General features: G+C 41.0%; 2 protein-coding genes across 10 annotated transcripts in view; one reads left to right on the top strand and one right to left on the bottom strand.

Annotated features, from left to right (window-relative positions):
* The window catches only part of AASDHPPT (aminoadipate-semialdehyde dehydrogenase-phosphopantetheinyl transferase), a 31,454-nt gene extending 30,397 nt beyond the window's left edge, over nucleotides 1-1,057 (bottom strand). For 2 of the 6 annotated variants that reach the window (XM_036391420.1, XM_036391410.1), the window contains exon 1: nucleotides 599-746. In XM_036391420.1, the coding sequence (XP_036247313.1) occupies nucleotides 599-742 (144 nt within the window). In that variant the 5' untranslated portion in view covers nucleotides 743-746. Of the gene's footprint in view, nucleotides 1-319; nucleotides 343-409; nucleotides 546-598; nucleotides 747-909; nucleotides 965-987 lie in introns of those variants that run through there. The other 4 variants (XM_036391428.1, XM_036391448.1, XM_036391438.2 and 1 more) reach the window with 4 other exon arrangements.
* Nucleotides 1,039-23,194, top strand: KBTBD3 (kelch repeat and BTB domain containing 3). Of its 4 annotated transcripts, XM_036391383.2 has the most exons (4): nucleotides 11,417-11,597; nucleotides 13,123-14,291; nucleotides 14,544-14,785; nucleotides 17,588-23,194. In XM_036391383.2, exons 3-4 carry the CDS (start codon nucleotides 14,562-14,564, stop codon nucleotides 19,206-19,208), a joined length of 1,845 nt encoding a protein of 614 aa, XP_036247276.1. In that variant the 5' UTR covers nucleotides 11,417-11,597; nucleotides 13,123-14,291; nucleotides 14,544-14,561; the 3' UTR covers nucleotides 19,209-23,194. The 4 variants fall into 4 exon arrangements, with proteins under 4 accessions (XP_036247287.1, XP_036247276.1, XP_036247254.1 ...); XM_036391394.1 differs by lacking the exons at nucleotides 11,417-11,597; nucleotides 13,123-14,291 and adding an exon at nucleotides 1,039-1,120; XM_036391361.2 differs by having other exon boundaries at nucleotides 11,417-13,463.
* The last annotated feature ends 492 nt before the right edge of the window (nucleotides 23,195-23,686 follow it).

The raw sequence follows: 23,686 nt of genomic DNA on the forward strand, positions 1-23,686 counted from the left end.
TGGTCACTATTAGCACAATTAATGTAAGTAAGTCCCAGCCCAGACAAATCGCAGTAGTTCCTTTCTCTACATTAGTAACTTATTTACGATACTTTATGGCACAAATAAATACTTTTAACACCACCTTGAACAGTAAAATTATCTCAATAAACTTCCTTTCAGTACATCCATTTACTACCTAGGTGCTAAATGAAATTCTCAACAGCTAAAAGTGATGAGTAACTCCTTTCAGACTAATTAGCAAGCGTGTACTACTATGCTATTAGGCGAGATTTAAACTCCGGATCTTGGAAAACAGCTTTATTCTCCCAGTCGTTACCCCGATGTCCTATGTAGTCCCTCAGGGTACGCTGATTTTGTCTCCTGACTTGGTATCGCGACTTGGAAGTTGTGAAGTCTTTCAGAGTACCTACTGACAGCAGCCTGCCGTCCCTCCCGGCTCCTCAGTGAGGCACAGCTTCATACTTTTATACAAGCCTTATCCTTTAGTTTTACACCCCTGAAATGCCCTCACACGGCATGTTTTCCCACGACAAATCAGGAATTTGGGCACCGCTGACTGTGCAGAGAGAAAACCGCGCCCCGGCTCCCCATGTACCAAGGCGGCTTTGGCATCGCGGGCAAACACAAACTGGCCGATGCGCTCCTTCTCCTCGGGCTGCACCAGCTGCGCGGCCAGCAGCCACTCGCGGCGGCGGGGCCGCCAGGCGCCGCACGGGAAGGCCCAGCGCACGCTGCCCATGGCCGGCCCCGCCGCCACGGCCCGGCCGCGCTCCCTGCGCCCGCCCCTCGCGTCTGGCGGGGGCCAATCGGCGTGCGGGAAGCGCGGAGGGCCCCGCCCCCGACAGCAATACCCAACCCGATGTCAGCGCGCCCTCTGAGTGACAGCGGAATGCGCCAGGTACCGACCTATCAGAGGAAAGGCGGTGCCTGCGGCGGAGCGGCACCCGCGGTGTCGTCAGCGAGGACAGGTGGGCGGGCCCTCACCTGGAGTGGCGGCCGGCAGAGCCATTCCGAGTGCAAGGAGCAGGAGAATGATGCCGGAAGGAGCCAATCTGCCGGCGTGGCTGCTGCGGAGGGTGGGCTAGAGCGGTCGGTGAGCTGCGGGTGTTGGCTGCAGGTGGGTGTGCGCTGCTCGGAGGGAGCGCTCAGGGGGGACTGGCGCCTCGCCGCCTGCGGAGAGGCGGCAGTGGCGGGGAGCGCCGCATGCCGCGGCCGGGTCGCGCTGTGAGGGAAGGGGATCCCTTTGCCCCATCCCGCCCGTCCTGTCAGAATTAGTCCTCCCTTAGAATGAACGGAGCCGCCGCGGGGCGCAGGCGCAGGCGGCCTGAGCATGCGCAGTAGGGGCGCTGTCGGCGCTGCCCTCTCCGCGGCGGGCGGGGCGGGGGCGATGGCGGTCGCTTCTTACGCGGGGCTGGGGATGGCAGATAACCCTGGCCGTGGCACAGGGAACGTAGCTGCCCTCTAAATTCCGCTTCCCTCTAAATTCCGCTTCCCTCGGCCCTGTGCGGCACTGGGAGGTGGTTATGCCCTCGAGGGGGTCCGGGGGAGGTGGTTCTTGGTGGCAGCGCGCCCCGTTGCGGACAGGTGATGCGCGGCCCATCTCTGCCAGCAGCGCATCCGTCCCGCTGGAGAGCCCTCCGGGCCCCTGGCAGAGCTGTCGCAGCGGGCTGGGCTCTGTTTACCTTTCATTGACTATAAAGAGGAGCTGATTGTCCCGAGAGCAGATGCAGCGCGCTGCATCACTCTAGCGGGGTTCTGGCTCCTAAGGATCTGTGCAAACAAAAGCCTCTTGTATCCCGTGCTGATTGTTCTGTTAAGAATTCCAATGGTTGTCAACTGGATTCCCATTTTTCCTCAATAATAGTCCATCTGTAAATCCTCAAAAGGTAATAAATTTGTTTGCCCTTTGGTTTTGGAGTTGAGCCATAGCTAAAAAACTGGGGCCTATTTGAAAATTTACAACCTGTCTTTCATGTTGCTTGCCTTTAGAAATACTTGCACTTCATCCATCCTCTATTGACCATGTACAAATGATGCAAAAATGCTGAAATTTGTATTATTGCAGGTATTTGTTATAATCCTCCTTTTTTGTTGTTGTTGTTGTTCACCATTGCTAGCTCACTGTTAATATGGAAAACTGCTGTTTGTGCACAGGCCAGAAGGTCTTTCTGTCCAGAATAAGTCTCCGTTATAGCTGAGTATAGATTGGTCTTTGCAAAATATTTTAAACACAGAAGTAACATTGAATAAAACATGTTTAATCAAGGAATCAATTGGGTATCTGACTTATTTTAAAATATTATTCCTGTTTTTCTCCATGATTTAACGAAGCAAGGAATGGCATAATCTGATGCATTATCCAAACCCATAGACAAAGTTAACTGACAGCAGAGGAGGATTTTACACAGTCAAGAAAAAAAAACAGGAAAATGCTCTTCACCGATATCAAACTGTAGCTGAGGCTTACATTTCTAACATTGTATTCTGTGCACTTTGATGAGAAAATTTTGGCAGTTTGTATATTTAGTTACTGATAGATTATAATACTAATGAATTGTGGATCTTACCTAGTTCCAAAAAAAAAAAAAACTCCTTTGGTTTGATTGATATGCTCTCTACTTAAGAGATTTAAACATGTAGCACTTTTTTTCAATAGTGGATGATTTTTTTTTAAAAATTAGCTTCTTGTGTAAGTGCAATCTGAAGCTCAAGATGCTTTGTATAATATGTAATATAATTATGGATGTATTCATATAAACCCACATTTTTGAGTAGAACATGCTATTATAATAAGGTATGTTAAATTAATCTCTAAAGATGCTCAATATTGCATGCATGTTTTGAAATTTTAATCACATGCAAAAGTGACAGACTACAGAAGCCATTAAAAGCTGTCATTTTCTTTTACAGAATTTGCAGTTATTTTCAGAATTAGAAGTACAGTGTGTCATTTTAATTCCATTTTTTTCATCAAAATTATAGTTCTTGATCTTTTTTGGCTAAGGAAATAATTTGCAAAGTAACTTGATGAATTGGAGAAATTTAATTTTAAGAGAAAGTCCAGCCAGTTTTACTTCTTTTAAAGGATTACTGCTTTATCTTAATGGGTTCATGTGTTTATCAGGGAACATGCACTTAATCATCACTGCTTGCAGAGTGGGAATCCTCCAGGAGTTACTGCAATTTCCTTACTTCCTACTGATACCATGCTAGGTTTTTTTCCATGTCAATTTTTTTTAATCACTTCTAAAGAATACAAAGCTTTAAAGTCTCTGTGTCACCTTTCAATCTGAGAATATTATCCCAACATTTATTATTGATAAATGTCATTTTTGTGGATTAAATGTCTCAACAGGTCCTGTGCTTTTATTTTTTTTCTTGCTGAAATGTTTGACTGACTATGATTTTCCTTTGAAGTTCAGTTATTTATGAAAAACCTGTGAGACTCAGTTGCATTGAAATTTCCAGGCAGGAGCTTGGAATTCTCTTAGTGTTTTCAATCTTAGGCAATCAGTGACAATCAACACATTAATGGAATATAAAAGCACAGAACTTGTACTCAGTATTTATAGTTTAATTACATTTTAAATGACTCTTGGCTTTTTAGTCAGTCTTTTTAGTTCATTAGAGGTGTCACCAAATCCTACAGATATGTGTTCCACTCATACTCATCTTAGTGAATGTAAATTAGATGCATAGTGTAGAGTGGTATCTTTAAAACTTCTTTAAAAGGAAGTTATTAATTTCTCTCCTTTTGAACGGACAAGGAATGAAAATAGCAAATCATCTTGATGGGTATACAGTAGACTCAATAATACAATATTTTAATATTAGATCTTAGAATGCTGATCTTGAACTTTTCAAAACACATATTAATGTGCCGTTAAATTTTGTATGGAAAACACCCCCTGAAAGTTCTCTAGAGAAATCTATACAATTTCTTCATCTTCACTGTGCTTAATTCTTTCATCCTAGGTGCATAAAGTGTTCTGTAAAATACCAGCTCTTAGATTTCCCTTTTTTAAAATCCTGGTCCTTAGTAAGACATATGATCCAAGCTGGGAAAAGGCCATGTAATAAACACAATGTTCCATTGAAGAACAATTTATTTCTCATAAGTTACCTGCTATGAAGTACAAAGATTTAATTTTTTTTAATTGGCGAGTGCTGTAGCACAGCTCTGTTGTGCTAGAGAACCTCTCGAAAGCCCTGACGACGGCATCCAACTCAGCTACCTGAGGTGATCCTTCCACCTTGGCAATATCAGCCTCCCAGCGCTGAGTTTGAGGGTCCTTCCAAGTCATAACAGACTTGTGGGATGCTCCAGACGCGTCAGTAAACACAGTCAGTGCTTCCAAAGGAGTCCGACTCTGAATTCTTTTTAATGACAAGGAGAATTGAACATCTTGAATAAACAATTTATGGGCCGGCTGATTGACAGGAATTTGGCCGGTGTAACTGTCCAGAGCAAACTGTAACATCTCATTAGTTTCAAGCAGTTCATCAAAAGTTCTCTTTTTGAATTGGCCCGATTCCAATTTGACAGGGATGTGAATGCAGTCGAAGTCACTACCAGGCAGCTCCCTGATCCATGATCTTGCCTTTCAGATCAGTTCTGCCACCAGCTCTGATGGCTGTGTCATTCTTTTGGACCTATGATGGCTCAGGAAAACCCAGTCTGTGATCAAGAGAGGGTCCCCCGAGCCTTGGTCCTTGCCCTTGATAGAATCGTCCCATTGAAAAATCACCCCCTGGAGGTGTGGCAACTTTCCTAGAATCACAAACCTGAACGGCAGCCCCGGTTGGTATCTGTGGGCCTGCCTGGCCAAAATGGACCCTTGGATTTTCTCCAGTGCTGCCTGTGCCTCTGGGATAAGTGACCTAGGAGAACTGAGCTCCTCTCCCCCTTTCAATAAATTGAAAAGGGGGGCTAGGTCATCAGTTGGTATTCCTAGCCAAGGCCTTACCCAATTCAAAGACCCACACAGCCGGTGGACATCCTCAAAGGTCTTAATGTTAGTTCTGATGGCCAATTTTTGCGGAACAATGGTCTGCCTAGTTATCTCCAGACCCAGGTACTTCCAAGGTGGCATCCGTTGAATTTTGTCCTGCTGAAGTTCGAACCCTGCAGCAACCAATGCATTGATTGTCAGATCAAGCGCGTGGGTAAGTGTCATCGGTCAGAGCACAAACGAGGATGTCATCCATGTAATGGTAAATGACGGCATCCTCAGCAGCTGTACGTATTGGGGACAGCAAGGAAGTGACATACCATTGGCAAATGACAGGGCTGTTCTTCATTCCCTGCGGAAGAACATGCCAATGGTAGCGCTTACTTGGGGCTCCACGGTTGATGGCAGGAACCATGAAGGCAAAACGTAGGGTATCATCCAGGTGAAGAGGAATTTGGAAAAAACAGTCTTTTAAGTCTATAACAGCCAAATTCCAATTTTGGGGGAGCATCGTTGGGGACGGCATCCCTGGTTGGAGAGGACCCATATCTGCAATGATGTTAATTTGGCAGAGGTCGTGAAGGAGCCGCCACTTATCTTTGTTTGGCTTTTTGATGACAAACACTGGGGAGTTCCACTCTGACATGGTCTCCATCAGGTTGCCTTTAAGTAGCTGCTCCTTGACGAGCTTGTTGAGCGCTTTCAATTTTTGTTTGTTGAGCGGCCACTGTGCTGCCTGTACTGGTTTATCCGATTTCCAATTCAGTTTCCAGGTAGGGCGCCCCTCAGTGACCGCTGCCCAAAAAACCTGGCGAGCCGCTGGAAGGTCAATTCAGGCTCCCCACTGGGCAAGGAGGTCTCTCCCCCACAAGGGTTCCATGTAGTCCAAAATCATGGGCATAGAGAGTCCAATTGCCCATCTGACCCCTTAATTTGCACGGTGCTCTTTCATTGTTTCGCCAATTGTAAACCCCCAACACCTCGAATGTGACCCAACACATCCTGCAATTCCCAATGCGACGGCCATTCCCGAGAAGGAATGATCGTCACATCTGCTGCTGTGTCCAATAGACCCTTAAGAGGTTTCTGGTCTCCCCCGCCTCGAGAGCTGGCATGTTATTCTAGGTTTCTCCCGCCCTAGAACCTGAGTCCAGACTACCGTAGGATGTGTGTCTTGAGATGGTGTGGAAGGTAGTCCTGGGACCCAGGTCAGCCCAGGCACAGGAATAGCTTGCGCAATAATTTGGCCTTTGGGCAGGAAGGGGAGGGGGTGGACACAGGGCAGCCCGATGGAGAACTGCCCCAGGTCTGATGTTAAGAGACCTGGGACAATGTTTACCTCAAGTGGTGTGAACTTTGTGTCTCCGACAACTACATACTTACAGCTGATCCGTCCCCAGTTACCTGGGCACTCTGGGCACGCGGTCACCAGGTGGAAATTGGAGTCCTTTAGGTGGAGAGGCTCCATCAGCTGCAGCCTGAAAGGTACAGTTTTGGAAGAGGTAGTAAGTACAGGCATAGGTCGGAGGCGTAATAAACGTGACAAGCCTGGTATGTAATGGTCAAAATCAGTCATGGCAACAGGCGGTTCTCCTGCTTTCCCCTCCCCGCAAGATGGAACCAAACCTGCCTTATTTTTGTCATAGCGCAGGGGGGGACTGCGCTCGGATCTTAGTTTTTTGCCAGGGGATTCCCCCAGAGCCCTTGCCCCTTTTTAAACTCATAGAACTCCCTTCTCAAAGGACAGTCGGGCATCCAGTGCCCCAGCTTCCCACACAGGTGGCATGGGGAGGTCCTTTTCTGGGCCGGTCCCGGAGTGTTAGGATGATGTGGTGGTCTGATGAGGGAGTGCATTGCTCTGCTGATGCAATGTCCATGGCAGCAGAATCAGCAGCAGCAACATGACGAGATGGTGGTTTGACCTTCTGATCGGAGTCCCTTGATGGTAATGAGACCTTTCGAGCACAGACTTCAAGCATTAGGCGCAGAGTGGGAGGAGGGTCCAGTGGTAGACTGAGAATGGCATCCCTGCAGGTGAAGTTGGCATTTGCGGATGCCACCTCTTCCAGAATCTCCATTCTGCTTTCCTCACTCTGCACCTGCACTTCGATTGATCCGCAAAGTCTCTCCACAAACTCAATAAATGGTTCGTCTGCACCTTGAAAGATCTTAGAATACGTAATTTGAGGGGCGGCTGTCCGCAGCCCCAGGAAGGCCCGCTCTGCTGCCTTTGCGTTTTCCCTGAACACCTCTGGGAGGATGGCTCTGGCCTGGGAGGGACTCTCTGCCCAGTTCCCAGTCCTGCACAGGTGGTCGATGGAAATGACCTTGCCATCTAGGTCGTATCCTCTGTGGGGGTCGTCCCACAGGGATGGAAGGATCCCCACCACCTCCTTTTTCCATGCCTCCTCCCACATCACAAATTCCGTGGGGTTGAGGAGGCATGAAAAAAGGCGCCAGAGATCGAAGGGGGTGACCTCCGATTCCAACAACATGGCCCTCAGGATCCCCCGGAAGTATTCACTCTCCCGGGAGAAGTCCTTTTGGGCCTTGCATAGTTCTTTGATCTGGTGGTGGGGAAAGGGGACCCACTGGGCCTGGGCTCTCCCCTCCCTTTCTGGTTGGTATGTGACCAGAGCCGCAGATGGAATAGAAACCGGCCCCGGTTCCCAGGTTTCCCCCCCCCCTCCCCCCTCCCCCGCCGGACACCAAAGCGTAGGAACCGGAAGGGTGAGAGGAAGGGGAGTGGCTGGAGGACTGGGTGGAAACGTCAGATGTTAAAGTCTCCGCTCCTAGGGAGGAGATAGGGGGCAGAGCTTCATAAAAAGGGGGGGGGGGGGGGGAGAAATGGGAAGTGTCATGGGAGGGGCTGACAAGGGAGGAGGAGCGGAGGGAAACTGGGAGGAGTCCAGGGACAGGAAGGGGTTGTTCCTGGACTGAAAGGGATTGTGGGGAGAAGAAGGGATTTTTCCAACCTTAGCCATGTGGCTCTCTCCATCTTGGATTCCATGGGAGCCGTCCTGTGGAGGGAGACAGAAACAAACCGAGGGTTTCCTAACTGGGGGCTTGTGAACTGGGAAAGAGGGAGAAGGAAAGGGATCCCTGAGAATCTGGCCAGGACTCCTAGGGCAGGGGGGATTAGGAGCTTTGAGGGGAGCCAGGGGAATGATGGACTCCCTGCGCCTGGCTGGAGCGAGCTGCTCCTCTCAAAATCCCAAATTTAGGACAGACAGGGGAGGGAAAAGGGCTAGGAGCAGGGGTAGAGGTAGAACTGGGGCACAAACTAGAAAATGAAGGCTGTCTTCCCAACTTTGAACTTGATTTTAATATAGATCTAATTTGAGAAACCCAATAAATTATATTTGTTAACGAGGCGTCCCCTGACTTAACCAGATTTTGTAATTTAACATTGACACCTTGCCAAAAATCAGGGTCATATATTTGTTCAGGGGAAACTTCAGGAAATTGAGAAGACAGCCATTTAATCAACTTATGTAACTCCCTTTTTTGAACTTTAAAGCATCCCCCCCCCCGCAAGGATTCCCGCAGTCCTGGGTATAAGCTCTCTTTTGGGCTGCAGAAAGTCTAGCACCCATGACGAAAGATCTTAAATGGTGCAACCCAAATCGCCCCCCTATTCCGGAAAAATTGCAAAAGAAAATAAGGAAGAGCCCCACACCAGCCCCTGGTCAGAAGTATAAAGCTGAACAGCGAAGAGTGAGAAGAAAAAACCTTTGACACCACCCGTGCTGCAAAGGGATAAAAAGGGCTAAAAGGACAGGGCAGAAAAGAAGAAGCACTTACAAATCCGATGGGGGCCAAAAGAAATCCGGAGCGAGGGGTCCTGCAGTGGGAACAACTTCTTGGGCAGGAGGAGCTGCTGTTCCTGGTCCCCCAGGAGCACCACCCACTAGAACTGGGTTTGCTCCCACTGGGGGTAGTTCGGCGGCCAGTGAGACTTTCGTTATCCTGCCCGCGGGGTCTGTAGACGCCCTCAGGCGATGCGCTCAGGCCAGGCGAGGCCAGGAGCTGCTCTCAGGCCCCACGTCGGGCGCCAGAACTGAAGCGGTGTGGCTAGAGACATCCCGGCAAGCAGGCCAGCACCGCTTGCAGCCAAGGGGGCACTATCCTGACTTTAATGTCAGGCACAGCGCCTAAGGTCAGCACCCTACGTTATAATAGCAGTGCTGCCTTGAGCGAGGACGTGGTCAGTGCCTTAAGCTTCAGCCCGCAGGAAAGAAGAGAGCACTCTTCAGTTGCAGCTAGTCCGGGTTTATTATAAATTCAGGGAGGGCCAGGAACCAAAGAGGAAGAGGGAGGGGTTACGTCAGGTTATAAAGGGTGTGGGAGGCAGGCTTAGAAACCGTTCAGGAACAAATGGGAATCCAGGGGGAAGTGAGGTACAAGGGATTGACATAGAAGAAACACCAATAGTGACAAACTAAGGGAGGGGCCGTGGCCCCTGAACCAATCACTCAACGCCCTAGCTAGAATGTTCCAGAGAAAAAGGTGGGGGTGCAGAGTAACTGGCAGGCAACTGGGGTAGGGTTTGGAAGAAGATACATTGGTCTCCAGGGAGACCGGGGAGGAGTCAGGGAAACTGGCAGAAGGAGATACATTGGTTTCTAAGGAAACTGGAGAGGGGTTCAGGAGAGGATACATTTGCAACCAGGGCAGAACCATTACAAAATAGGGGGAACGGAACATACCAACTTAACACACCACAACAGTCTCCTTTATGAGTTTAACAGTATGCTGTGTTTATAGTCTCTTAGAATAATATCTAGGATTCAACATATATCCAGGTTATTAAATTCATGTCTAAAGGTCATTTGAACTTCCCATAGGAAAAGTATAAGAAAATAAATTACACATTTCAGTGTCTTCTAGGTACAGAATTATAAGAACACTTAAGGATTGTTGACGGTGCTAACTAAAAAACAATCAAATATGTTACATCCTCCATATATCTTTGGAAAGGGAACATTAGCATTGGTGAAGTGAAAGGTTCCACTAAAAATTCAGTGATGTTTTGGCAGCTGTTTGCATGGAATCAAGGTCAGTTAAACACTTTCTTGTAGCTTTTTACAAATGCTTAGATACTAAGAGGAATGTATGTATATCTCATATTTTGACTATGGTCTTATCAGAGTTCTCAGTGTAGTTACCTGGCATCTGGGTCAATGAGCTCTTTATGTTCTAGACTGCTCCATCCCTTAGTGTCCTGGGAAAAGGACAGTGTTAAATCTGGCAAAGGCTTGTAACCAGGTGATCCCTAATGGCCCTTCCAACCCAAACCACTCTATGCTTCTACGACAGAGGGGTCTTATAAACAGTGCAGCTAATGAGGTCTGGACCCTTATTACTGGATTCTGTGACAGATCATAAGAATGCTCTTACCCTCCGAGCTCTCAGGCAGTCCCTTATTTCATCCACCATAATGACCAAAAGTAGCTTACTATCCCTGTCAGGGCCTCTAGCTTGTCAGAGTGGCCCCAAGAAAAGTTGGAAAGTCCCTTTTCCCAGCCCGGCACTTGAAGAAAGAGTCAGGGCTCTTCATTTCTCTGTCTAAAGGTTATTTATTGTATCTTATCTATAAAATTCTTTCTCCTGTCCTGCTGAGGTCCCCTCAGCAAGACAGTCAGAGGCACTCTGCCTGCCCCTGGGGCGGTGTTATGTCTTTATACTAAAAACTAGGTATACAACGTTTACAATTACTTTCTAATTCCTATCGCCTATGTTAGACAGTGAGCTTCTACTCTAAACCAATCTAAAAGTGCCAACATCACAGCAGAAGATGGAGGCCAAGAAGAAGAAGGAGAAAGGCTGGACACGTCCAGATCCCTTCATCTTGCCCCTTGGACCGCCATTCTAAAAACCTCAAAATCTACTTTTTCACCTCATGATAAATTCACTATCATTCTACTTAATTTGTCGTGGCTTGCAGATCTTCATCTAAGGTTGGTAACTTGCTCCACAGGTCATAATCAAAGCCACAGTCATTTTGGGCTCTGTGCCAGGGTCTCTGAGACCTCTGGCAGGGGTCTTGGCTGCTCAGGACAGCCAGAGGGATGTCGTGGGTCCTGACATATCCCCAGCCTTCTGTTCAACTGCTTGCTGCTCTGTGGCCTTACACAGACTGGCCATTGCTTGCCACTTGACTGTCAGGCATGCAGAATCTGGCCCCTCAACTGGACACCTGTACAGATAGTTTTGAGAGGTACATATATGTCCCCCACACATGTGTTATATGGGGTTGACCTTAATAACTGTGAAGTTTATATCAGTTTTCACTGTAGCAGCCAACTGGCCTTGTGTTTCAGGTGTTATCCAATAAAAAGAAGCCAGGGCAAATGTTTAAATTTTAACTTTAGGGGAGTTTAGTTTTGGAATCGTTTTCAGTTGTCTTTGTCAACCAGTTGTTGGTTTGTTGTTTTTTCTTTTTTTTTTTTTTTTTCAGAAAAGCAGGCTAATAGCTAAGGGGGCATTTGCCAGTGTAAGACTGTAAAGGTCCAGGAGGAGCAGGGAGGTTTTGCCAGGTGGTGAGAGATTGGATCACGTACAGCAGTACTTGTGTCATGTTCCAGGAGAGGCTGCAAGGCCGGTTGCTGAACAACACACAGACGTGTCTTAAAAGGAAAAGTAAGAGATCCCAGATCTAATGAACCATTTACTGGAGCTTGGTTCTTGGTAATCCACAATAAGACAGGCTTTGTAATTGGAATCCTGGGGGAGTTTATGGAGCAAATAAAAGGAGGGGTGTTGCCCAGCATTCCTGAGCTGCAGACCTCTTCCACGTATATCTGCACCCCCTACATTTCTTACCTTTTTATCAAATATTTATAAAAACCCCTACTGATCAAATATTTATAAAATCCCCTACTCATAATTAATATGGCTTTGTAGAAGAATGCATGAAATAATTATAAATGCCTTGTTTAACATACCAAGTTTTAGCCGAATTGTTAAGAGAGTTTGAAGGGCTCTAAAATCATCAGCAGATTCAGTGAAGTATTACATTAATACCAAAATTATAAAGTAAGTCAGGAATTGGCTACAAGACAGCTAGAAATTAAATTTATTAATATGTATTTTTTTAATAGAGAGAAGGGTGAATTAGGCTAAGTCCCTGCACAGTGTTCATTACTATATTCCTTAACTGTGGACAAAAACATTAAAGATACACTGCTGAATTTTGCTTTTTAGAAAATTATGAGATACTGCTATTAGAGATTAGGATTAGGATGCACTAGATGACTTGGAAATTGGTCTAGTGAGACAGTAATGACGTCTGAACCATAATGTTGTACAACAAATCTTGTATCAGTGAAAGAAATTTAGGATCAAACCAGAGTAAAGAGAAAACTGCAAGCAATAAGGAAACCCAGAAACTCAGCCTTATAAGTGGACCTTGGAAAGTTTGACAATTATTCATTCTAATGAAAGTTGAGACAGGATATCAATACTCTTGATAATTGTAAGAATGAATAAATATACAAAGGAAAATTAAGTCAAATAACAATTTTAACAGAAGAACAAATATACATAAGCATTAATAAATTGATGTGTAATTAAGAGGTTTACAGTCTACACCAATGTACTGGAATAGAGTTTTTGTGGTAATAGTGTGGTAAAAGAAAACTTTCTGAAACATTGATTGCTTGTATGAAAGTGTTCATATGATGTCTTGCCTAAAATAGCATAGTTTGACTTGATTACAGTAGATGTTTCCATGTTCATAATACAAATACGAATATTACTGAAATTGGTAATTTTATCATCAGAAAGCACATTGTAGGTTGGAGCTTGCTATAGAAATTACATGTAAGTGGAGAAAGATGTCTAGTATCAATTGTCAGTTCTAGAATTTTGCAGAAAGGTTTATGTTTCTTTTAGAAGAAGTGTTATTTGATGTGATGCCAAATAAACTTTGAAATTCACTTTCTTTTTAAAAAAAGTTTCATTCAAATGTGGGAAACTAATGTTATTGAAGCAACTCTGCTTTTGAAGATTTAGCCTTTTGAGGAGCAGGCTTTTAAATTCATAAGAAAAAGGTATTCTAGAGAATTCTACCATACGAAAAAGTTTCATGATTTATGGAATTGGGGTTTATGAGGCCATACATTATCAGAATAAATGGTGGTCTTGTTCTTCTGTATTTTCCTAGTTTCTCAGGCTTAGAATGGAAAGAGTGAATACGTTGAGATTGTCTGGCCATGGGAAGGAGAAGATGCCTGCTCCAAGGGTTCCAGTGCTGGCAGCAAGATCACTGGATCTCTTCTCTTCCAGGAGACATGGAGGTCTATTTGTGGTTGGAGCTACCTGACTAGATAAAGTATAGATCAGTCTGCTGTGAAAGTACCTCACATGAAGAAGACTGCCTGATGGTTTAGTTTCTGCTGAATATATCGTGTCATCAGATGAGCCTTTTTAGAAAATTAAAAACCAAAACCAGTATTTTCTTGTTTCTGGGTTTTGTTTGGAATATTTTGTCCCCTGTCAATTCAGGTGGGCCATTATCTGTTACTGATTTTAATTGGAATTGTGGAAGCAAAATCCTGGAATAAAAAAAAATTGGAATGTTTCTTTAAGCTTTAAAATAGGCAGTCTTGACTCAGATTTTCAGTAAGGGCAATTTATGCATCTGCAATAAATAAATAGCTCTTTAAATAGGTGTAAATAAAATATAATCATGTTTGAAGTTTCTTTATATTGACAAAGTGGTATAAAATATTTTCATTGTAAAAAACAGTTCAAACCAATTTACCATAGAAAAAAAACACACTTCAGTGTAGGGATTTTCACCAGAGAAAAACTTAGCTGCTGAAAGGGAGATGGTCTTAAATTTAAATGTGTTCTAAAGCCAGTTAATTTACGCCACTGTAAATGAAACTTAGGGTGGGCAAACACAAAGCTTCCTAACATGACTAGAGGTACATGACAAAATCAGTTTCAATTGACTAAGCACTCAAAGGTGCACTGTCAAAAAACTGTCTCTAAATGACCCTGTTTGGTAAGCCCCAGCAATCCTGTTATTCAGCCAGGCTCTTGGTGTTGTTTGTATGCCATTATTGCAGTCCAGAATGCCTCATGGGAATCCACTTAGGATGCAGTCTAACAGCCACTGTCTCCCTTCCACTACAAGATGTAGAGTGATCAGCCTTTTGGAATGTAAAATATGTAACTAAGTTTTCTTTTTCCATCTTAATTTTACATAAAATTGTAAAAATTTGGGGTTTTTTGAGGGTACGCCTAGGACTAGTCTTTCTCTTAATTGACAATTAAACACACTCCTTGATGTGCTTCCCGTGGACTTTATTAAAAAAATTCTTACAGGTGGGTATTCTCTGTAGAATTGTTCTCTGATATATGGCAGATAATCTACTTTACAAAATTTGCCATATGAATATATTTTACAAAGTGTTAGTATTATCAAAGTCACTTGTAACACAAATTTCTAACTGTGGATATGATACACAAACTAAATTCAATGCTGGGAACTTCTTTGTTTGGTTTATGGTGTATTGATATAGTTTGTTTTTTTTAATGATAAGACTGTAGAATCAATGACTTATTTTTCCATTTCAGGAATAGATTGAAGAAAACATGGCCAATCAACGGGATTACATTAGCAGACCTATTTGCAATGGAATTTCTGTTCCTGAAAATAAAATCAATTCCTTAGTGGCTGAAGGTCATGGACAACAAATTCTAAAAGTACTACAAAAGTTCAGAGAACAAAATATATTTTTTGATTTTAAAATTCGTGTGAAAGATGAAATAATTCCCTGTCATCGTTGCGTACTGGCAGCATGCAGTGATTTTTTCAGGTAAACCTAATTTTGGTGTGAGTTTGCTGGAAATAGATTCTAAGTTCTCTGGGAGGTAAGGAGGGAGGGAATAGAATTTAAAAAAAACCCAACCAAACAAACCAAAAGTTAAAAAAATTATCACAATTTACATATATCTGCAGAGTTTTGAGCACAGCATTCAAACATCCTTTGAGGGGTATGCGAGCTACAGCTCTTAGTATTTTCAGAAAGCCATGAGGACTTTATGAATCAGATTCCAACAGCAGTTGAAACTCTGTAATGCAAGTTTCAAATCATAAATGTGTGATTCTGCTGTTAGGTTGAACTGACACAGGTTATGTATGTTTAAGAGTTACCTGTTGCCTGTATCAGTACTTGAAGGTCTGCAAGGATATTGTTTCAGTTTTTATATCAATTTTTATATGATAGTCTATGTACTTTGACACATTCATGTTGTGAAATGATTGATTACAAATACATCTTGTACTGAGCAATTGTGGATAAATTGTACATAACTTTGGAATGGAACTGGTTTTTGTTTGTCCAAGAAGAGTGGTCGATATTGTAGAAATTGTCTTCAGAGGCATTTAAATAGATATGCATATTTTTCCTAAACTAGAGATTTCAGCCTTTCAGCATGAAATGGATCTTCCTTCCTGTGCTTAAAGCTGTGTATTCTTAAGGGACAGTCTTCATTCACATACAGAATATTAATTTATAAATAAGCCTTGCTAACCTTTTTATTAGAAAGGTTCAAACTTGCAGTTCCACACTGAAGGTGTTTCTGAATAGAGTTTACTAAAAACAAAGCTAAGACTCTAACAATGAAAAAATGGACTCTTGGGAATGAGTTAATAGCCTCAATTAGGTTGCCCATAGATAGGTGAGTGTTATTTTCAAATGTCCTGGAATATCCCATGGCCTAAGTGAGTCTGCCATGTATGACAGAAGGTAGCTAGATGTGTTCTAATAATTACTGAAAAAAAGAAGAAATGTGGATGAAATGAGCACTTTCTCCACTGTAGGAGCAGATTTGTTTTTTTTCTCTGACACATAAGACTACTTTAATTTGTCTTTAACTGCTTGACAGCACCGAGATGATCTGGTAGAAAGAAATACTAGGATGAAATAGCTTCCAGTGGTAGTTTTTAGAATTGAAGTTAAGCACATGGAAACGTGTGTGTCCTTTTCATTACCTACAGACTCTTCAGATTAAAATCTGCCAGGAGGGATCTCTCCCTGCTCATAATGGTTGATATGGTAGATAATAGCAGCCATCAAGTTCATAAGTCGTCCTGCAATGCAAGGCCCATTTTTTACCTTCAAGGAATAAAAAGTACCTAGGTCCACTACAAACATTTTGATATGGAACACCTTTTGTCTTCCTTGGCCTTTGGACTTCTCTTAGTTTTGGCTTCATTTTGTAAACCGAATAATCAGCAACATTTTGATCCTCACTTGTTAGCTTTAAGAGTCAAAGCCCTTGCCTACATTGCTCTTCTTCTATTAGTATTGTTCAGTTGCTATTTTACTCCCGAATTAGAGCTTTAATAGCTCATGGGTTAATGAGGAAAGGATTATAAACATCATCACTTAGTATGCAAAGAGGTCTTTGTGACACAGTTGTCTTACTGTAATTTTGTGTTCTTGTTCGGGAAGTCAGACAAGTTCCTCCTTTACCAGGTGTTCACATCCCAAGGAGTATGTGCTATACACAGGGATGTTTTTTTTTCCTCTTTGGCTTCAGAAAAAACTGAGATTTCAAAAATCCCATGCAACAGAGATACTAAGTGTATAACTGAACTATAACACTTTTTTTATTATGAATTAACTACGATCTATTAATATCCAGATTCTCTGCTTGGCATTTGATGATTTATCAAACTCTTCCTCCCTTATTATCTTGTGTCATATTCAGAAGCCACTGATATCCTAGCTTGAGGCTTAGTCTCTGGAAGGGTAGGGCAAGGGATATTGCAGCACTGTTCTGTTGCTTGCACTTACCGCTTGTAAAATTAATTATTTTATCTTGCCGTGTTAGATTGTGTGAAAGAGTTAAATGTAATTACATAGTTAGAATAAAGCAGTTAAAGTGGTAATAAAATTTCCACAAATCTCCTGGTCAATAGTTCATTCTGCAATTTCAACCATCATCTTTGTATTCAGTCACAATCTACTTTCTGCACAGTTTCATTATGTCATGCACTCATATCAAAATCTCATTTTTTCTCTGACATTGGCTTGTGCTCATACATCTCTCTTCAACTCTAAAGCAAAAATTAAGTTTCCTTGTGTTTTTTCTCCTCATTTATCCCTTACCTACTTTTATTTCTGAGGACTACACCCATCATCTGTCTGGCCATTTGCTCAGCCTGCAATTTGGAAGGGGTTTTTTTTCCACATAATTTTATGTACTCATCCACATTGCATGACCTAACTCGTGGGGCTTTTTTACTATGTATTTTTTTAAATCAGGCTTTCTTTCCCAAAGTTGAAACTGATGTTGTCCTGAAATATTTCACATATTCTCTCATGCTGAGAGCTGCAGACTTCATCACCATTTGTGAAAATGCATACAAAACACAGGTGCTGCTATGATTTTGTTAAGCCATCACATTGAATATGTTCTTATCACCAATATTTTTTTTCTTCAAACACACCAAGTAATTTCATTGTTCATATAAGAACTTCCACAATTTAGACCAATTTTAGACCAGCCCACATTATTAAGTGCCTGTAATTGTCTCCTTCCACATCAGTATTCTCATCTGTTTCCTAAATCTTTAATTTGTGTGTATATCTTCTGTATTCTATTCACAGAGCCATGTTTGAAGTTAATATGAAAGAACGGGATGATGGCAATGTTACTATTAGTAACCTATCACCCAAGGCAGTGAAAGCTTTTCTTGATTATGCTTACACAGGAAAAACAGAGATAACCAATGATAATGTGGAAATGCTGTTCCAACTGTCGTCATTTCTTCAAGTTTCACTCCTTTCCAAAGCTTGCAGTGACTTCCTAATAAAAAGTATTGATCTTGTGAATTGCTTACAGTTGCTTTCTCTATCAGAAAGTTATGGGTCTGTCCGCTTGTTTGATCATGCACTAGATTTTGTACAACACCACTTTTCATTGCTGCTCAGATCGAGTGACTTCTTGGACATGAATTTTGAGATATTACAAAAATGCCTCGAGGCTGATGAACTAGATGTCCCTGAGGAAGAATCAGTGTTGAAAGCTGTCCTCCAATGGACCAAACACAACTTAGAAACACGGCAGAAATACCTGCCTAATTTGATTAAAAAAGTGAGATTACACCAGTTACCTGAAAAGACTTTGCAGGACTTTCTGCATTCTGAAGAGCACTTACTTAAGAGTGCTAATTGCTCAGTAATAATCAATGATGCAGTTAAAAGTGTGCAGAACTTCAGTGGATTGTTTCCAGATGCACGTCCTTCAACAACAGAAAAATATATATTCGTTCATAAAACTGATGAAGATGGAGAAAACAGACATACGTTCTGCTACAACATCAAAACAGATAAATGGAAAGAACTACCACATACGCACATGATTGATCTGCCAGGGTCAAGTTTGTCTAGCTATGGAGAAAAAATATTTATAACTGGAGGATGCAAGGGTAATTGTTATAGGACTGTCAGGCTTCATATTGCTGAACCGTTTCATGATGCCACTGACCAAACGTGGTGCTACTGCCCAGTCAGCAATGAATTCTCCATAGTGTCAGCTATGAAAAAACCGAGGACAATGCACACATCTGTTGTAACCTTAAATCAGCTCTTTGTGATAGGTGGAAAGACCAGAGGAGCTCAAGAAACTCGGAGTCTTTTGGATGTAGAATCCTATAACCCTCTTTCCAAAGACTGGAAATCTGTAAGCCAGTTACCAAGAGGTATCTACTATCCGGAAGCAAGTGCATGCCAGAATATAATTTATGTCCTTGGCTCAGAAGTAGAGATTACTGATGCCTTTAATCCATCCCTTGACTGTTTCTTTAAGTATAATGCTATGACTGATCAGTGGTCTGAGCTTGTAGCAGAATTTGGGCAGTTTTTCCATGCAACTCTAATCAAAGCTGTTCCAGTGAACTGCACATTGTACATATGTGATCTCTCCACCTACAAGGTTTACAGTTTTTGCCCAGAAACCTGTGTTTGGAAAGGGGAAGGATCTTTTGAATGCGCTGGCTTTAATGCAGGGGCAGTTGGGACAGAAGACAAAATTTATATACTAGGTGGTGATTATGCTCCAGAAGAAATCACAGATGAAGTTCAAGTCTACCACAGTAGTAGGTCTGAGTGGGAAGAAGTTTCGCCAATGCCAAGAGCCTTAACTGAGTTTTACTGTCAGGTCATTCAGTTTAATAAATATAGGGACCCCTGGTCACCTGTACTGACTATTTGCTCTGGAGAATTTTGAAACTCCCAAGTTAAAAAGAGTCTATTTAAATGCACAAATTGTAGAATAGTTTTTAAGTATTAGTTTACAGATGGAGAAATATGTACTTATTTGTTTAAATTTTCAGTTTCGATTAAATGCTGTAGGATTGCTTTTGGAAGACTCCATTAAAATGTCATTCATGCTAGTCGTTATACAGACAGTATTATATACTTAATTTTATATACAACTTTTCTCTGTAATTATTAGAATAATTTTCAAAATTATATTAATTTTCCAAAAAGAATATTCATGAGGAATTAGTTGTGTAATATGTGTCATTATTTCTGTAATATTCACAGTTGTCCCAATAGACAAATTGCTAAATGAGAAAACTGACTGTGATACTGTTTTCCCTATGTAACTGAAGTTTAAAAGACATTTTCATTAGTGTTATTCAGATTTTCTATGTTCATAAACCTGTAAGAGGAATTCATTGTCAGCTTTATCTTATCACAATGACCTTAGCAAGGACAAGAGCCAAAGTGACCTTCACATATTAAAACCAGGTATCTAACTTGAAGAGACTGATAATTCCTGGCATCTTACTTCAGCTCTTCAGTTTTGCCAGTTTTTCTCCATCCTTGTGCCTTAGTAGTAGGTCTATTTTCTGTTTCCATGCCATTAACTGTGGCAAAGTAAACTTCAATAACATACTGCAGGGTAGGTAAGATTTCTACAGGACAGATGATTCATGTGATATCTTTGCTTCAGTCATGTTGCTAACTAAAGAAAGAACACTTCAGGATGTTTTCTATCAGAAGTCTTCATCTCTGAAGTCTTCAGTGCTACCTACTAAGCAGTCACTAGGCTGCTTATAGCAGCAAGCTGTAAACTGAACCGTAGCTGTTGCTTCCGTTAACTATGGGAAAAGTTTGTATCTTGTCATACATCAAATACAAAGTTACAAAACTACACCCCCAAATTAAAAGTCAATAGTAAATAGTATTTCTGAGGTGAGAAATCATCTCTTGTGGTTTAAATTAATTCAAACACTTTATCTTGAACTTCATTGTATTTTTTAGATGTTAAAATATTACACAGTTAACACTACACAATATATTGCTTGATAAACTTTAAATAGTCAGCTATGATAATGTTAAAATTGTAATGGACTTTTAGTGCTAATATTAGTCTAGCCATATATTCTGAAGTAAATTTGATCTCATGCTTACAAAGTCAGTCTTCTTTCTGACAGGAGGACACTGAAATTAGCTAGGTTTCATAAATTAATTTGGATTCTTCCACAGCCTGAGAATTTCCTTTCTTACCAGGTATCCAGATAAGACACTGAGAGCCCTTATGTTCCCTATAAGTGTTGTGAAAGTAGTAAGGTTGTCTTCTGCCAGACAAAAATAATGATTCTAAACATTTAATCGCATCTTTTCAAGAAGTTTAAATAATGAATAAAATTTAGTGAGGCATCAGAGACATCTTTCATATGTCTTGAGACAACTGTGGTAAGTTCATTATCACATCACTACTGCATGTACTTTTTGTAAAACCCAAGCTGAATATTAATACTTAAAGCTTAATATTGCCTAGAACAGGCTTCTGTTTTAAACAGTAAACAATGGAAGGTTCTGATTCTGTGACTGACTCTGTAATTTGTTATGAGATACCCTTACAAATTTAGATAACATTCATCATAGCAATTTTCATAAGCATGTAAAATAAAATCACGTACATTTGGAAGAGAGCAGGACCCTTCCACTCAGTAATTTCTGTATATTAATATGTGTGTCAGTTCTGTAGAAGTAAGTAGCTTGCTACAGTATTTCAGGCAACTTCCCCATTTATTTTGGTTTTTTTTCATAATAAGTCTCCATATTTTAACTAAACGTAGCTAGGTAACCTCTACAATCACCTTGCAGAAATGCAAGTATTTTTATATTGGGACACAACTACTTTTTGTTAGTGCAAAGCAAATGTATTGAGTAGAGAGAGGAAGAATGCTATTCCTACTTACTGAAACAATAGGAAAAAACCAAACACATAGGAAAATGGTAGTTTTAGTTTTAATGAAGCTACTCAGGGTAGCATAGAGACTTCATTAACCATTAATTATTGCAACTTGTCACATCATTGGAATAAAAGGCCCAATTCACCTTTGCTTATGTATTTGTGTTGTGTTTATACCTGAGTAATATGAGTATACAATTTATGCATTGAGAGAAGTGACATAATATGCCTGTAGTACATGGGTATAAATAGCTATGCAAATTGAAAGAGACTAGAGATTTGCAAGGGTGTTTTAATTGCCACTGTCATGACCAGATTGCTGGGTCACATAAACTGCAAGCGAGTGAGTCATTCAGGTGATGCTCTTTCCTCTAAGTTTTTGCCTACAGCAGATCTTTTTGGCAGTCTTCCACCCAGCTACTTGCTATAAGACTCTGGCATCTGACATCAGACAGAGCAATGACGTATGTAAGAAATTCCTCAGTACAGAGGAATTATAGATAGTGAAAACTGACTGTAGCTGAATTGGGAAAATAGACATGCTTTAATATTCTACACTATACTTGTGCAGGAACTAATGTCAGTTCCCAGTCTAAAAAATCATTCATGGATTTCACAGGGAGTTGAGCTCTTACTCAGTGATCAGGAAATAATGTAGTAATGTCAGTTACTCTCTAGTATTGCTTACAGAAAAGTTACTGTGAAATGGTACTGATTTTCTGCAGTTAGGCAGGTAAACCTGTACTACAGCTCTCACAGAAGGAAAAAGGATAATTTGCCATATTTCCACATACAAAGTATTAAATCTGGTAGCAGAACTGAATGCAGAAGAAGCAGAAGTGTTAGGAAGTCATGTTTAAAAACAAGGCTTTATCATAGAAGAAAGGACCTATGTTCCAAACTCTGTGATTAATTGCTAAAGATGTAAGAATTCTCAGTGAACTTCACAAAAAAAGAGAATTATTTGCTTGAGTAACTGTTGTAGTCTGGATCAAACAGATTTTTCAGTCTACGGAGCATTAATGCAATTAAAAACAAAAGTCACAAAATAAATGCAAAGTGAGTTTTTAAAAATCTTTTATGACTTTCCAAAGCTCTTTGAATCAAAGCTTTATGAAAAAGTACCTTCCTCTAAAAATAGTAACTAGATTAACGACTATGTATGTTCTCACTGAAATAGAGTGATGTTTAAACATACAAAATGCATGTAAAATTATATTCTACTATTTGCACTTAAATGATGTAACCAAAACATTTCTAATAGTATTCTATTTTATGTCACAGAATACATTATAAGCATGACCAGTATAATATACACGAAGATAATATATATTGTATGTGGGAGTTTATTATCCAGTGATGATTATATTGGATAATCTTAATTTTTAAAGAATGCTATCAAAATGTTATGGCACTTTGGTAATGTTATCATACTGGTTTAGTTGTTATAATAAATATCAATTATTCAGGTGTTTTATTGATTATGTTTGCACAGACCTGATGATTATTATTTAAAGACTAATTAATCTGTTTTCTATATTCTAAATACATTTGTAGTAAGTCAGTTTACTGCTGTTAAAAATTCGTTATATTCACAAAATTGAGTAGATTTTCTGGGTCAGATTTATTTATGGTATTACTCAGTGAAGAAAACTGTTTACCTCCTCTGGTTAGTAAAGGGTAGTAGGTAAGGTATAGGCTATAGAATGTTCTGACTGCAGTTCCTAATGTTGAGACTAATTTTAGATGTTTCTGTTTGTAGGTGACCAACAGGAGGCAGCATAAGATCTATTTTAATTAAAACACACTGAAAACAGGGATGTATTTGACAATATTTATAGTTGAGCATTAGGCTCAATTTACTTTTTTCCTTCTAACAGCCAGTAAAGCATAGAGAACAGTAACATTTCGCTGCTGCCTGGGCTCTGCTGATATGTGGAAAGTATGATACTACACATTTGCTGAGATGTTCATTCTTTTGTGAAATAAAGCACTGAGCAACTGAATCCTTCTTGGGTCTCTCTCTTTTTTTTTTCTTTTTTTTTTTCCCAGTGAGTTTTAAACTGCAGAGATTCTACAGTGTTTCTAATGCAGGTAATCTCTTTTGGGGTTTGTTGGTTTGTTTTTTTCCCTTCAGTTGGAGAACATTTTGAATACCATAACCAAGAATGCAGTTAGCATGAATGAAAACTGCCGTGAGGGGGGTTTATAATTATCCTTGGACCTTGTATTTGTATTTCCTTTGCATACTGAATTATTGTTCCCATGCTAATTTTAATTGTGTGCTGAAAAGTTCTTAAGTTTTACCATTGTAAGGTACTCATTTAAATTGGTATAATTTTTTAAAATTAGATCAGATTGATAGAAAGGTTTTTTTAACAGTTTAAGTATTGTAAATAATTGGGTGTTTATTGTTACTGAAATGGACCTTCCATACTAGTAGAAGGAGCTTTATACAGAAGGAGAAAAAGGCTACAGAGTCCAAAATTTGCATGCTA

This window comes from Molothrus ater, chromosome 2 (assembly GCF_012460135.2).
Source record: "Molothrus ater isolate BHLD 08-10-18 breed brown headed cowbird chromosome 2, BPBGC_Mater_1.1, whole genome shotgun sequence".
NCBI classification, from domain to species: domain Eukaryota; kingdom Metazoa; phylum Chordata; class Aves; order Passeriformes; family Icteridae; genus Molothrus; species Molothrus ater.